This window comes from Siphateles boraxobius, unplaced genomic scaffold (genome assembly GCF_051911475.1).
Source record: "Siphateles boraxobius isolate OS27281-9 unplaced genomic scaffold, OSU_SipBor_1 25, whole genome shotgun sequence".
NCBI lineage: Eukaryota > Metazoa > Chordata > Actinopteri > Cypriniformes > Leuciscidae > Siphateles > Siphateles boraxobius.
The window spans coordinates 22733002-22749317 of record NW_027508866.1 but is presented as its reverse complement, the minus strand read 5'-3'; the positions used below and the strand labels follow the sequence as shown (position 1 = coordinate 22749317).

The following is a 16316-nucleotide window of genomic DNA, read 5'->3' as shown; positions in this document are numbered from 1 at the left end:
CCCTGAGCGTACAGAACAAGCCATAACCGCATAATTTATGTAAAAATAGACCAGACACCATCAGATCTCCATAGTATACATCAGTAGAAATACCCAATATACTACACCAATGAACCCAGACTCTGTCGGGGTTATTAATATACGAACATATACCCAGTCAAGTGGGTTTATATATGAAATCTTAACCAGCTAAAGCGGGTTGATATCTGTTATGGAATATAACCGGCCGAAGCGGGTTTTATATATGTATGGAATTTATATATGTCATATAACCGGCCAAAGCGGGTTTTGTATATGTCATATAACCGGCCCAAAGCGGGTTTATATATATATAAATATAACCAGCCACAGCGGGTTTATGTATGAACTACAACCGGCCAGCAGCGGGTTTCATGTATATATGTGAATGTGATTGTGCACAGTAATATATGACAAGACCGGCCACCAACGGGTCTTAATCATACCGAAAGCACCTTCGCCTGCAGGGAAGGCACTTCCATATTATAAAAACTCATAAATGTGGAAGGCGAGGACCAGCCGGCCGCATCACAAATATCACTAATGGGAATGCCAGATGACCAAGCCCATGACGAGGCCATACCTCTGGTTGAATGGGCCTTGACGCCTATAGGGCAAACTTGACCCGCTGCGGTATAAGCCATAGAAATAGCATCCACTATCCATCTAGACAGTCTTTGCTTAGTGACTGGATCCCCCTTGGATCTACCACCAAAGCAGACAAAAAGCTGTTCTGATTGTCTAAAAGACGCAGAACGCTCCAGATAGATTCTCAGCGCTCTGACAGGGCAGAGAAGATTAACCTCTCCATCCTCTGCAGAAGGAGGGAGGGCTGATAGCGTCACCACCTGTGCTCTGAACGGTGTTGAGAGCACTTTAGGAACGTAACCATGTCTGGGCTTGAGGATGACTCTGGAGTCATCTGGACCCCACTCCAAACATGCAGGGCTCACAGAGAGTGCCTGCAGATCTCCCACTCGCTTGATAGATGCCAAAGCCATAAGGAGAGCGGTCTTCAGCGAGAGGGGTTTTAGATCAACCGATTGGAGCGGTTCGAAAGGTGGACCTTTCAGAGCCCCCAGGACCGTGGAGAGGTCCCAAGATGGCACAGATGGAGGTCTGGAGGGGTTCATTCTCCTAGCACCTTTAAGGAATCTGACGACCAGGTCGTTTCTTCCTAGTGACTGGCCAGCCACCAGAACATGATGTGCTGCTATGGCTGCCACATACACTTTGAGCGTGGACGGGGAGCGACCCGCATCCAGCAGCTCCTGTAAGAATGAGAGAACTACAGATATCTCACATGACTCTGGGTCAGCCTGATTTTTTGAGCACCAGCTGGAAAAACCCGACCATTTCGAAGCGTAAAGGCGCCGAGTCGACGGGGCCCTGGCTTCAGATATAGTGCTTAAGACCTTCTCAGGAAGGTCTTTGGGTACCCGTTGAGGGGCCACACATGGAGGGCCCATAAATCGGGTCTCGGATGCCACAATGTCCCGTTCGCCTGTGTGAGGAGGTCTTTCCTCAGTGGGACAGGCCATGGGATTGTGTCCGATAACTGAACCAGTTCCGGGAACCACGGTCTGGTTTTCCAGAGAGGGGCCACCAGAAGGACTGGGCACCCGCTCTCTCTGACCCGTTTGATGACTTGTGGAATCATCGAGACGGGGGGAAAGGCATAAAGGGGACGGTTGGGCCAGACATGGGCCAGCGCGTCCCTGTCCTTCGAGAAGAACAATTTGCAGTGGGTGTTGATTCTCGAGGCGAACAGGTCGACTTCGGCCTCGCCAAACACCTTCCATATCAGACTGACCGTCTGTGGGTTCAGGGACCACTCGCCGAGGGGAGTGTTGCCCCGTGAAAGCATATCCGCGCCCACATTCTGGATGCCCGGTATATGCGCTGCTCTCAGAGAGCTCAGGTTGGTTTGTGCCCATAAGAGGAGGTCTCTCGCCATCGCATGCAGGTTTCCTGACCTGATGCCCCCCTGGCGATTTATGTAGGCCACCACTGATATATTGTCTGTGCGGACTAAAACGTGGTGACCCCTGAGGTTCGACAGAAATGCTTTCAGGGCCAATCCAACTGCTTTCATCTCCAGACAGTTGATATGTAAGCTCTGCTCCGTGCTCGACCAGAGGCCGGATGCAGGCATGCCCTCGTGCAGCGCTCCCCAGCCCAGGTTGGACGCATCTGTAAGAACCATTTTCCTTCTGGAAATTGTTCCCATTGTCACCCCCTCGTGGTACCAGTTCTGCGCTCGCCAGGGAATCAGGGTTCTTAAACAACCGTGATTTACCATAACGCGCAAGTTGCCTGACTGCCATGCGTGAGTTGGCACACGCCGTTTCAGCCAATGCTGCAGCGGGCGCATGCGCAGTAATCCCAAGCGGAGTACTGGCGATGCTGCTGCCATGAGACCAAGCAGTTTCTGAAATTTCTTCAGTGGCGCGTGCTCGCGCGCTCTGAAAGTGCCTGTAAGCGCTCGCACTGAGAGCGCGCGCTCTGGTGTGAGTCGCGCTGTCATCGCTCTCGAGTCTAAAACTGTACCCAGAAAGATCACACTCTGGCTGGGGGTTAGTTTGCTTTTTGACACATTGATTGTGAAACCCAGGCATTTTAGATGGCTGAGAATCAAATCCCTGTGAGCTAATAGCTCGGTTCTCGACTGTGCCAGCACCAGCCAGTCGTCGAGATAATTTAACACACGCACTCCCTGATGTCTCAGGGGAGAAAGCGCTGCATCCACACACTTCGTGAATGTACGGGGTGCTAACGATAGACCGAACGGCAGAACGGTGTATTGATAAGCTTGGCCCTCGAAGGCGAATCTCAAGAATGGCCTGTGACGAGGGTTTATCTGAATGTGAAAGTAAGCGTCTTTCAGATCCATTGTGACAAACCAATCCCCCGTGCGCACTTGCGCGAGGATATGTTTGATAGTTAACATTTTGAACGGCCGTCTCATGAGAGCTTTGTTCAAATGTCTCAAATCTAGAATGGGTCTGAGACCGCCGTCTTTTTTCGGAATCAGAAAATAGCGGCTGTAAAAACCCATGTGTTTTAGCGCGGGGGGGACTAATTCTATCGCCCCTTTTGCTAATAGATTCTGTACTTCGGTGCGAAGCACGTGACCCACGTTGCTTCTCACCGAAGTCTCGAGAACCGCCTGAAATTTCGGGGGTCTGCGAACGAATTGGAGCGAGTAACCTCGCTTTATAGTGTTTATGACCCAACTCGACACACCGGGGATAGCTTGCCAGGCTAGAACACGTGTGGCTAGGGCTTGACACACTGACTGGGGCTGGTCGCCTAATGTAGGGGGACCGGATACCCTTATCATGTGATTTGTGCATACATTGAGTATTGGACTGACTGTACAGGCATTCGCGTGTGGGGAAGTCAGTGTTACAACAGGGGAGGGGCCGCCTAGTGAAGGGGGACCTGATACCCTTATATTGTGATTTGTGCACACATTGAGTATTGGACTGACTGTACAAGCATTTGCGTGTAGGGAAGGCAGTATTATAACGGGGGAGGGGCCGCCTGATGAAGGGGGACCGTGAACCCACGTGTTGTGTTTGTGAAACATACTCTTTTTGTGCTTTATATGGGTCGCCGTGAAAACGGCATTTGTTTGCAAGAACGCGCTTACTGTTGCGGGCCTGTTTGCAGTAATAAAATCCCCAGCCACCTGAACTGAACAAGGGGCTGTGGGAAGTTTTGTTGACTTCTTCGAGGGTGGTCCGGCGAGTGCGGGACCCGTGCCCTCTCTCTTTCCCCTGCATGCTAGGACGACTTTGGCGGCGCTGTGTGAGGCGCGGCGCTTGGTCTGGGGCCTTGGCGTCGGGGAAGCGGGAAGCGCTTGGTTGCTCTCGGCTGGCGCTGGGCATCAGCCGCAGGGCGGGGCTGAGAGGCCTGCTTCGTGGGCTTTGTTGGCCGAGGCGTCGGCGGGGCTAGCTTGTGAGCACTCGACGCCGAGCTAGAGCGCTTAGGCAGGAAGTGACGCATGGCCTGGGACGCTTTCTGTGCCTCGGTGTATCTTTCTGAGAACCCCTTCACTGCCGGGCCGAAGAGGCCGGTGCTGGATACTGGGGCGTCGAGGAACTTTGTTCTCTCCGCGTCCTTAATGTCAGTGAGGGTAAGCCAGAGGTGGCGCTCGAGCACGACCAAACTCGCCATATTCCTCCCGATAGCCTGCGCTGTGGCCTTAGTAGCTCTCAGGGCCAGGTCTGTGGCGCTCCGAAGGTCCCGAAAAGCCTCAGGGTCCGGGCCAGCCTCGTCCATAGACCGGAGGAGTTTGGCCTGGTAAACCTGCAGCACGGCCATCGTGTGCAGGGCCGATGCAGCCTGACCGGAGGCGGAATACGCGCGTCCGGCGAGGGCTGAAGTGCTACGGCACGGCTTGTTGGGATGCACAGCTCTAGTTCGCCAGCTAGCAGCTGTGTTCGGGCAGAGATGAGCGGCCAACGCCTCTTCGAGGGGCGGCAACGACTCATAGCCTTTTTCCGCTGCTCCGTCCACGGAGGAGAGCGTCGCGAAAACTGCGGGGCCTCGTGTAGAATAAGGAGTGCGCCAGGCCTTGGTAAGCTCCTCGTGTACCTCAGGAAAAAATGGCGCTGGCTTGTGACGAGGGGCCTGTTGGTGCCCTGGCAGAAACCAGCCATCCAGCCGACTTCGAGGGGGTTCAGCGGGCGCGGCCCACTCGAGCTCGAGGTCCGCTACGGCCTGCGTCAGGATCCGAAGCATTTCCGCGTCGGAGTTAGTCCTGGTAGCTGCGGCGTTGGGCGTTGGCTGGGAAGCCATGGCGGGGTCGAAAGAGCCCGGCCATTCTTCCTCAGACGCAGCGATAGACAGGCTGTCGTCGTGCTCGCTAGGCCCGCCGAAGGAGACAAGGCCCGCCACGTGGGGGGGGCGCTGATCTCCCTCGAACAGGACCGGAGATGAACGGGTTGGAGAGAGTGAGGCACGCGGGGACGAGGCCGGCGTGCGTTCACTAACATCCATGTTCTCCGGCTGCCGTTGGCTGCGGCGCTTCTTCTTCCTTGGCTGAAGTAGGGCCGGAAAAGGAAGCGCGGGAGAGGCGGCGTCGCCGTCACGGGAGAGGGCTAGCCGAGTTCGCAGCACGGAGATAGGCATGCTCTCGCAGGCCGCACATCCGCCGGCAGACAGTGCATTCTCCGCGTGGTGAAGTCCCAGGCATGGAATGCAGCTAGCGTGTTCGTCCGCCTCGTGCAGCTTGCATCCGCACGTGGCGCAGGTCTTAACACGATGCATTTGAACAACGCTCGTACAAATAATACAATATACAAAGAGCAATGAAAAGGATATCGCCGGATAGCCACAGGAGAGACGGCGTCAGGAGAAACACGGTGAAATGTGTCGTCTGCTGAACTGTAGCTGGCTCAGGCTGAAGGCTTGTTCGACGGCGAAGGCTCAATAAATGGTCAGAGACGTGAAGTTTGTCGCTGAAGGAGTAAAATCTGCTATAATGGCGAATTCGGGGGCTATTATAGACTGAGGTCACGCCCCCTTGGCGGGCTCTGACGTGTATGACGCAGAGTGATCTCATTGGTTGCACGTCAGAGGCGCCTGCGCCATTGGATGTGCAGTTGCCGCAGCGCAGCCTATGAGCGAGCCAGACGCTCATGTTCTAGCTGTGCAGCTGCAAATGCGCTTTACATAAAGGCTTCAGTAAATCGAGGAAAAGGAGTTTCCCCACTGCGTATAGCTACGCAATACGAAGTGACCGTTCGAAAGGGAACTGAGATTACTGAGTATGCGTTTAAAAGTAGCCTATTAAAATGTTACAATGTCATTGCTCAGTTCAACGTGTTGGGAAATCGGGCATTTTGTCCCGCGTTTAAAGGTTTAATTGGCATCTTTATTTCAAACGACCCGACCGACCGCGACCCCAATATCATAAAAAATATATTTGGATGACTCGTAACCGCAGGTGACCGCGGGTGTTCTCATTTTGGAACAACCCGCGCATCACTGGTAGCTACACAACAAATTCAGTTTTGTAGCATAAACACCATTAACACCATATAGCAAGCTCCGTGTTTTGTTACTTTCGGTAATAAGCAAGGTGTAATCTTTCAAATTCTGTCTATTTGATCACGAAATTCAAACAATAAATGCCGTTTTGGCGCTCTCTGATTTGGCGTGACAGATCGCTATTAGCTCTTCATTTCAAGCGGCATCGCGGACCGCGAGTAAACGCGACCATCTCTTCCTCAGTTACAGAATAAACATGAATGGACACCTGAAGGTATGTTGAAAGATACAGTATACTTACTGAAAGACATCATAACTCGTTTATCGCTCAATCAGTGTTTCAGCAGCGGAAAGACGTCAATAAAACAGTTTGTCATAGCATTATATTTACCTCAGCAGGCAAGTCATCATCCAGTTCCTAGAGAAATTAACTCTTGCACTAAATAAATGCACTATATTAGCCTATATATTATATTTTACTTAACCTGTTAATGATATCTTGATTATTTAATGTATGTTTAAAATATCTTTCATGAAAATGACAGCAACTGTGTAAATTTATATTTCAATAACGAATTAGAGTAAAAGCAAGTTAATGCAAAAACTACATTATGTTCAATTTACATGTTTTCATACAATGTGTTGGGTGTTGATTATTATATCTAAAAAATAAATAGCATCTGAATTTAGGCTAAGTCTTGCTCTGTTGTTAACCTTTAATGTTAATAATGTGTGGGCTCCCTATATAACGTTAGCTAGTTTACAGCATTAGCAGGTCTTTTTTTTTTATCCTTGCGAAACGTTTAATTGTAATTGAATTAATGTAAAGACAAAGACACAATTGTTTTCATTAAACCACTGTTTAAAAAAAAATTAGCTTTCTAAACCCCACCGCAACGCACCGTACCAAGACATCAAAACCGTGGGAAGAACCGAACCGTCAGTTCTGTGTATCATTACACCCCTATTATCCACATAGTACACTAACACAAAAGACGCTGGTAAAGCCTTGATCTGACTCAGAACATAAAATCATTGAGCTCTCTCCTCTCAGCTAACACTCTCCTGAGGTCTCCAAATTCTGGTAGCACAATCAATTTCTACACACAGCACGATTAAACGCAGGGAAATAGTTTATTAGCACTGCTTCACATGGGCCACGAGGCACAATAACTGAGATAATGCACTGTGCTAACAAAGGATCCCTCAGTGCCGCCTGCGATCTAAGGCAATCTGTGCTAATGTGCTCTGAAAAAAACTAAAATCATTATAAGGAACAGCAAAAAAAAATGTATTTTGTTCTAACTTTTTTGTTTGATATATATATATATATATATATATATATATATATATAAATGTTTATATGTCTGTGGCTGTCAACAGAATAAAATATTTGTAATAAATCTCATGATTTCCAACCAGTTTTTTTTTATTTTACAGTCCTGTTTCACATGAACATATTATTTATGTACATATAGTAATTGCAATAACTGGGTAATAACTAGGTAATAACCCTGAACCTAACCATAAACCTAACTTTAACCCATGTAGTTTCCTCATGGCATGTAAACCTATCGTAGGAGACAACAAAACAAAATAAGGAACCTTTAAAATAGCATAATAGGGATGTTTAACTTAACCAACAATACTAATAGTAAGTTTAGTTCTTAAGGAGAAGAAATAAACAGTTCTCACCAAATGCCTCTGGCTGCTTTGCTTTGGAAAAGTGGGTGATGATCTGAACCTAGAACCAGTAATAAAAATTATTGTTTTTTGCTGGAAAAAACATTAACGTACAGCCTATAACTGCACATTAAAATGTTTACAATTAAACTTTGCAGGAACACAAGCTGATTTTATTATAATGGCTGAAAGTACTGTAGCTGTACCATAATACTGTATCAGATCATAAAAACATGGTACTTTGATATACACTACTGTTCAAAAGTTTTTTTTATTATTATTATCATTACTAGTATTATTATTATGATGAAACCTTCTACTCACCAAGGCTGCATTTATTTGATCAAAAATACAGTAAAAACAGAAGTATTGTGAAATATTATTACAAATTAAAATATCTGTTTTCTATGTGAATATAGTAAAATGTAATTTATTCCTGTGATCAAAGCTGAATTTTCAGCATCATTACTCCAGTCTTCAGTGTCACATGAGACTTCAGAAATCATTCTAATAGGATGATTTGATGCTCAAGAAACATTTCTGATTATGATCAGTGTTAAAAACAGTTGTACTGCTTCACTTTTTTGTTTAAACCATGAACAAGTTCAAAAGAAAAACATTTATTTGATATTATAATATAATATGAATATTATAAATGCATTTAATGTCACTTTTAATCAGTTTAATGCATCCTAGCTGAATAAAAGTATCCATTTCATTAAAAAGAATCTTACTGTCTACAAACTATTAAATAGTAAAGTAAACATGGTACTAAATTTTTAGCATGTAACTGGTCCAAAAAATGATGTTACAGTTATGTTAGTAGATCCAAATAATATCCAGTAAAAACTAATACATAAACAGCAGAAAGTGTGTAAGTGAGACTTATGGCAGTGAATGTGACAGAGGAGAGGATCATACCGGGGTCTGGTGCGTCAGGCTGGAGAGCAGGGAAATCATTTTCAAACATGAACGTGCTGTCATAATCAGGATTCACCTGAAATAAAACAGAGGAAAATATCACATGACTGATGTAGCCTGTGTTTAATCAAAGACTGGTGGATAAAACATCCCAGAGCCCTCCCTTTCATTCAGTTTGTTCTTCCTCAGGTTGACATATTTGAGTAGACAAGCTGCTTCCAGCCAAATGTATATCTGAATGAAGTAACATCACCAAATAGTGCCAAAGAGTTCAAGAGTGCATGTTCAACATCTTGTCCGATTGTAAAGTAGCCTGGCAACATTCTTTATTTTAATTAATCATTAAAAAATAATATCCAGGATGAGAGACTCAGCCAAGAACATTTGTCAAGCTTAAGAGAGCGCTAAAAAAACAGTGCCACTGAATATTCATTGGCATATAACTCACACAAGCCGACGGAGAGACGCCAGACACCTACATTCAAGGGAAAGAGGATATCAACGTTTTTTTCTGCTTTGTCAGAGAACGCTGTATAATGACTGCAGACACATCACTTTCCACAGACAAGATGGTTTTATCTGTGTTCAGTAAAAAAGCACCCATAATGCTCCAGGCTGAGCCAGAGGTGTCAAGAACAATGAAAATTCTGTGATTAATTACTCACCCTAATGTCGGTCCAAACCCATAAGACTTTTTTTTTTCATCTAGGTAACACAATGAAGATCTTTCTTGATGAAATCTGAGAGCTTTCTGTCCCTCCGTTGACAGCTACAACTACCACTTTGACGCTTCAAGAAGTTCATAAAGAGATCGTAAAACTAATCCATATAGAGACTCGATTGCTTTACATGATGAAGATATTTAATTTAGTATTTTATTGACATTGATCAGCGAACATAAACAGAAGCTCAAATGTGCTGCGTAACACGAGAATGAACATCATTGGTTCTTGCGGAAGATCAAACGTGCAGCGTAACATGAGAATGAACCTCATTGGTTCTTACTGAAGCTCAAACGTGCTGCGTAACATGAGAATGAACCTCATTGGTTCTTACTGAAGCTCAAACGTGCTGCGTAACATGAGAATGAACCTTATTGGTTCTTGCGGAAGATCAAACGTGCTGTGTAACATGAGAATGAACCTCATTGGTTCTTACTGAAGCTCAAACGTGCTGCATAACACGAGAATGAACCTCATTGGTTCTTGCGGAAGATCAAACGTGCTGCGTTACACGAGAATGAACCTCATTGGTTCTTACTGAAGCTCAAACGTGCTGCATAACACGAGAATGAACCTCATTGGTTCTTTTGGAAGATCAAACGTGCTGCATAACACGAGAATGAACCTCATTGGTTCTTGCGGAAGATCAAACGTGCTGCGTTACACGAGAATGAACCTCATTGGTTCTTGCGGAAGATCAAACGTGCTGCGTTACACGAGAATGAACCTCATTGGTTCTTACTGAAGCTCAAACGTGCTGCATAACACGAGAATGAACCTCATTGGTTCTTGCGGAAGATCAAACGTGCTGCGTTACACGAGAATGAACCTCATTGGTTCTTGCAGAAGATCAAACATGTAGCGTAACACGAGAATGAGCCTCATTGGTTCTTGCTGAAGCTCAAACATGTAGCGTAACACGAGAATGAACATCATTAGTTCTTGCTGAAGCTCAAACGTGCTGTGCAACGCAATAATTCCATTTACCACAACTGATGTGAGAGTTGATGTGAGATGTTTAGATGTGAATAAAAGCCTAAATTCAATCTGTTCATCATATAAAGGGATTGTGTTTCTTCAGAAAATTAATTAGGGTTAGTTTTACAATCTCTTTATGAACTTTTTGAAGCGTCAAAGTGGTATTTGCGTAGCTGTCAGTGGAGGGACAGAAATTTCTCAGATTTTATCAAAAAGATTTTCATTTGTGTTCTGAAGATGAACGAAAGAACATGAGGGTGAGTAATTAATCACAGAATTTTAAGTTTTGGGTGAACAATCTATTTAAGAAAGCTTTGAAATAAGAAATAAAAAGTGTAACAAAAAAATCATATCAGTTTAAGAAATGGGATGAAACTAGACCATGGAAAACAGTGAGCTGCTCACCTCTCCATTAGCTCTCACACTGCCAGGACAGAGGGGATTGTTGGGGTCATGCCGTGGGATGTTGTCCTCTGACGGTTTCTCCACCTGTCCTTTCCACGGACGCTTCATCCGATGGGCCGAGACCAGAACCCATGAGTCCCGCAGAGGATTGTACCTTAAATGCTGGTGCTCTGAAACAAAGATCAAGATTAAAAAATAATTTGAGTTAAGGTCACTCAACTTACTTGAAATGTTATTCTAGCACATATGTATTGAATTATGCTTACTTGTGCATTCTTTACGGCTGTTTTTGTGTTTGATTTAACTTTAAATGTAAAAGGCAAGACTTTGCCACTTAATGTTATTTTTTGAACTTGTTATTTTTGGTGATTCGCTGGAACTACTTCAAAGTGTTTGTATCACCTTGAGAGGACAATTTGACAGTGAAGCATAAACATCATAAATTTCACAAGCAATCTCATTTCACAAGCAAAACACTGTGAAAAACAGCAGAATTTACCTAAAATGCTAAATGATTAGTATAATTCCGCGCACACTTAGGGAGTGATGCCCAATATGTGAATCAGTTTCAGAACGGTTCATTGAAATAAACTGTCCGAGCGAATCGATTCCATAAAATCATTCAGACGTCCCACCGCTAAAATAAAATCACATGATCAGCTTCACAGCCAGCCATCACGTGACTGGTCTAGCAAGTGTACTATTTAATTTCAGTGAATCTAAAAGACAGGAGTATAAAAACAAAAACAAAAAATGGTCATTGCATTACATCGCTTCTAAAATGTGTCTGTGATTCATGCAAAGGTCCGAAAATAAATATGCATATGTGACAATATGTAAAAACATTCCTTACCTTTAGGATCAAATATGGGTTTACTAAGACTGTCCATCTTACTGTTACTGGTAAACTTTAATAAATTTATCCTGTGGATATGTAATCTATCCGATCAACCGTGATGGAGTTCAAAAATGAATTCAGTGATTGTTTTTTGCAAGAGTTTCAAGTTTTCATTTGATCTTTCTCCTAAGTATCCTGAAGTAAACGAGGCTGCGCACATAAAACGCAGTATATCGCTTTTAAAGATTTATAATTAGAACAGTGTTTCCTCGTTTAAAGGTTTCTCGAGAACGTAAATAATACACAATACATAACTACGTTGAATTATTCGATATGTTTCACTGTATCAATATAGGAAGATGGTGTATTTTGCGTATTTTGGTGGCATGTTGATAATAATGCTGCACCTTCACGCCGCCTTCTTCCTTGTTGAGCCCTGTACGATTTCATTGGATTAGCACTAGCCATTTGTGGCAGCTGATTGGTTGTCATAGATGTTACGTCACCTCACGTCAGCGACCGTCACCTTTCATGTGAGCCATGCTGTGTGTGTCTGAATGAAGTCTGTTTAATGTCTTTTGTAACCTCAGACAGCTTTTTACTTTTAAACACTCATTTGTGGTCGTGCCACGATGTCTTTAATAAGAAATATTCTAAAGATGGTGGTGGTTCTTGGTGTTCTGGTATTGACAGTGCAGTTTATACGATACTGGATGGCAAGTAAACAATATGTCTTTACTAAAGAAGATGTTGCCAAGTTAGCCAAACAGTATGCAGGTGAGTTAACACGAATAACCCGTTTCTGTTCTGAAGTTACATCTGTTGCTAAGATACTGCAATATGTGCAAAATCTCTGTAGAAATAGTAATATTGTGAATTATGTAATACAGTTATATAGCCTGCCCTGTTTATATTTATATTTACTTATATTACCAAAAGCAATATATATTGCATGATACATGCTCATCAATCAATGGCATGACCGTGACGTGTATTTGAAAAAAATAATTGTGGTAAATTTACAATGAAATAACCAAAAACAATTTTTTATTATTATTATTTTTTTGGTAAATTTACAATGAAATAACCCAAAAAAATTATGTAATTATGTGTATATGTTTGTGTCCAAGTTCAGTTGCCTATTTCCTTTTTAAAATAATTTGATAAATTAATTCCATATATCACTTCATTCTGTAAAACCCATTTAGTTTGAATACACTTTTAGCACATTTAAATAATACATATGTTTTAATGTTTTGTTTCACCTTTTTTGAAACTTAATTTTTCAATGACCCATTTACTTATATTACCAACACAAAGAGCAAAATATTTTAAACAGCTGAATACAATATGCCACTTAGAAGGCCTGTGTTGCACGTACTATATACTATACTAAAGTAACACACAAAGTTGTATTCAGTTGTTTTAAATGTTATTTTCCCCTTGGTAAGCAAAGTTAAATAACATGATGGACTGACCTTTTAAGACTGATATTACCACAGTTTCAATTTCTTTTTATAATGGCAATGTGTGTATTATCTTCCTGACACTTCATTTAAAGTCAGCATGAAACGGAAGTTGCGTTACCTATTGTGCCGTATATATCCGACTGAAACGGCTTCTCAAATAAGAACAAATGTAGGACGGGACCTGATTTTGTCTGTGGGGAATTGATTGGATGGTTGTGGTTTGCTATTGGTGGATCTCATGTGAGTGACAGGTTGCTCTGCCCTTTAGCCAGTTAACGCATCATCAGAGTAGAGAAGAGATGCTACAAGAGTATTATTTATAATTTCAATTATTATTAATTATTATTATACATACATTTATTATAAAATGTATGTGTAATAAAAAATGGTCCGTTTTGATTTCATATTGACTATAACTTGCCTAAATGATGTTTAAAAGAAAAAAAAGCTGTCTAAAGTGCCTGTGTTTGTGTGACGTAGGCCAGGATCATGACCAAGCCTTCTCTAAGGTGGTGGTGGAGCTGCGTAAGAGGTATCCGGGCCATATCCTGCCTGACGAGGACCTGCAGTGGGTGTTCGTGAACGCCGGTGGGTGGATGGGCTCCATGTGTCTCCTGCACGCCTCTCTCACAGAGTATGTGCTGCTCTTCGGGACAGCAGTGGACACGGGTGGACATTCAGGTAAGTTGGGTAACGAATTAAAAGTTGTGAGAGTTATGTAATCGGATTACTTTTTTCAAGTAAGTAGTAAATTAACTCATTACTTTTAAAGGCCCCCTGAAAACAAAATGTACATTTTTTTAGGCTTAGTATGAATATGTTAGCCTTAAGGTTATGAATAAGCTGCTCTGTTCCAAATCAATACCCAAATTCGCATTTAAGAGATATAAGCATTCAAAACTTAGTCTTTCACTTCCGCTAATATGGATGAAGGCTTTTTATGACATCACTGCGGGCTTCATCTTCTCATCACATCTTCTCTCCAATCAAATGCTCTCTGGAATTTAAAGCTCTGCCTCCTATGCTATAAATAACACCTGGCCAAAGTGACCGTTGACAAGAATGAAATGGCCAGAATTTATTCACACCTCTACTATTGAATCCAACATATCATCAGCACTCGGATTCGCTTCCATGGTGCGGTGAAGTACGACTTGCAGTCTGTGAGTTAAACTAAAGGCTATTGGCTATTGTAAAAAGGAGGAGGAGCCATTCAACATGTCCCGCCTTAGCTTCCTGTTTCAGTGGAAATTACGTCAACGCATCATACAAAGCTGCACGTTTCCAAGACACTTCATTGAGCCTTTAAATTTACAACAAAATATGATTTACTTATTCACATTTCCACATTGACAGCACAGCAGATGTTTTGCCACAGGAATTCTTGAATGTTCACTCACTTTGTATCTCCTTCAGGTCGTTACTGGGCAGAAATATCAGACACTATCATTTCGGGAACGTTCAGGCAATGGAAAGAAGGAACGACTAAAAGCGAGACTTACTATCCAGGTATAACAGCCATACGTCCTCAGCACATGCTCTGAGCTAACAGTGATTTACCCATAAAGCTTCATGTGGTTTGTAATGGCAGGTGACACTATAGTGCATGTGGTGGGAGAGGCGACCTCTGTTCAGTGGAGCGCTGGGACGTGGATGGTGGAGTACGGTCGCGGGTTCATTCCCTCCACGCTGGGATTCGCTTTGGCCGACACCGTCTTCAGCACACAGGACTTTGTGACACTATTTTATACAGTTCGTGTTTACGTGAAGGGTATGATCCTGGAGGCGAGCACTTTCCTAACTGAGGCCAGCATCCTTTGAAAACCACACTGCTCTGTACAGTATGTCCCGTCCCTTCGTTATTCGGATAATCGATCAAAACGTCAGGTCAGAACCGATGACGTGTTGAATTGGATTTATGGAAAGAAAGCATTTAATGTAATTATTTTCCAACTATGAAAGTTTTTATTTTCCATACTGTATAAAGAATTTATCAAATGTCTTTTCCAAAAACATACTGTTCGACATATTGTGTGTGTGGGGTCCAGTGTCTGTGTTTGAACATGGCAAGATGTTTTAGCAGCTAAATACTGTCCAGAAACGATAATAATAAACGAGGTATGGATAAAAGTTTAAATAATAGTTTTCTGTATTTCGAAATCCCACTCTTTGCACCTTTAATATACAGTGAATAATATGAATTGCTGCTTTGTTTTTCATAAGATACATTTACAGTTTAAAACTGATGTTCAGCCTGCAGTCGCTCCAGAATAAACCATCAATTAATATCGTTGAATCAGTCTTTTTATTTTATTAATTTCTTCAATTTTTGATGTGTTCTGTCTTGCATGTCAAATGGGGAATGTAGCACTACAAAACAAAAAATTTACATCCATATTTCATTAAAACAGCTTTTTTTTTTAAAGGAAGGAAGAATTTTTTAGAATTGAAAGTTTTTTTTTCCATACTGTACAAACAAAGAATTAACCCAAATAGATATGTATGTTTAAAATAGGAGTTGGAGGGGAACAGTGCCTTACGAAAGTATTCATACCTCTTCGTTTTGTTTTTCATATTGCTGTCTTATGTTAAACTACTTTAAATTATTTTCTTTTCACATCAATCTACACGCCATCCTCCATGATGACAAGGCAAAAAACTGATTTGTGACAACTTTACAAATTTATTTAAAAGGAAGAACTGAAATAAGTATTCAAACCCTTAACTCTGTCTCTGTACTTAGTTGAAGCGCCTTTACAGCCTCAAGTCTTTTTGTGTATGTATGATGTGACAAGCTTTGCACTCCTGCATTTGGCGAATGTCTGCCATTCTTCTCCTCAGATCCTCAGGCTCCGTCAGGTTGGATGGGGACCGTTGTGGACAGACATTTTCAGGTTTCTCCAGAGATGTTTGATTGGGTTCAAGGCAAGCACAGACTCTGGCTGGGTCACTCAGGGACATTCACCGAGTTGTCCATTAGTTCTGTTCTGCTCTAGAAAGAGCCCTGGTTGTTTCAAACTTCTTATGGAGGCCATGCTTCTGTGAACCTTCAATACAGCAGAATTACTATGTATTTTCTGTAGTCTTCCCCAGATCAGTGTCTTGACACAATCCTGTCTCTGAGCTCTGCAAGGCCGTTCTTTTGACCTCATATGTTTTGTTTTTTGCTCTGATAGGCCTATGCATTTTCAGCTGTTAGACCATTCAATTGAGTTTGGTCACGTTAACTTCAATAGAAGCGAGGTAACATCTACAAGCGAAACTGGAATGCTGAGCTAGATT

The 16316-nt window shown here is 42.9% G+C and overlaps 2 protein-coding genes across 2 annotated transcripts in view; one reads left to right on the top strand and one right to left on the bottom strand.

The window, feature by feature from the left end:
• galt (galactose-1-phosphate uridylyltransferase) overlaps positions 1-12001 on the bottom strand; it is a 133676-nt gene extending 121675 nt beyond the window's left edge. Inside the window, exons 1-4 of the mRNA XM_077243233.1 lie at positions 11581-12001; positions 10728-10897; positions 8623-8698; positions 7714-7762 (exon numbers count right to left, since the gene is read on the bottom strand). Of these exons, the coding sequence (XP_077099348.1) occupies positions 7714-7762; positions 8623-8698; positions 10728-10897; positions 11581-11617 (332 nt within the window). The 5' untranslated portion in view covers positions 11618-12001. The remainder of the gene's footprint in view (positions 1-7713; positions 7763-8622; positions 8699-10727; positions 10898-11580) is intronic.
• Positions 12002-12069: 68 nt separating this feature from the next.
• Positions 12070-15330, top strand: sigmar1 (sigma non-opioid intracellular receptor 1). The gene is made up of 4 exons (XM_077243239.1): positions 12070-12342; positions 13515-13715; positions 14451-14543; positions 14626-15330. Exons 1-4 carry the CDS (start codon positions 12198-12200, stop codon positions 14853-14855), a joined length of 669 nt encoding a protein of 222 aa, XP_077099354.1. The 5' UTR covers positions 12070-12197; the 3' UTR covers positions 14856-15330.
• Positions 15331-16316: the final 986 nt, after the last annotated feature.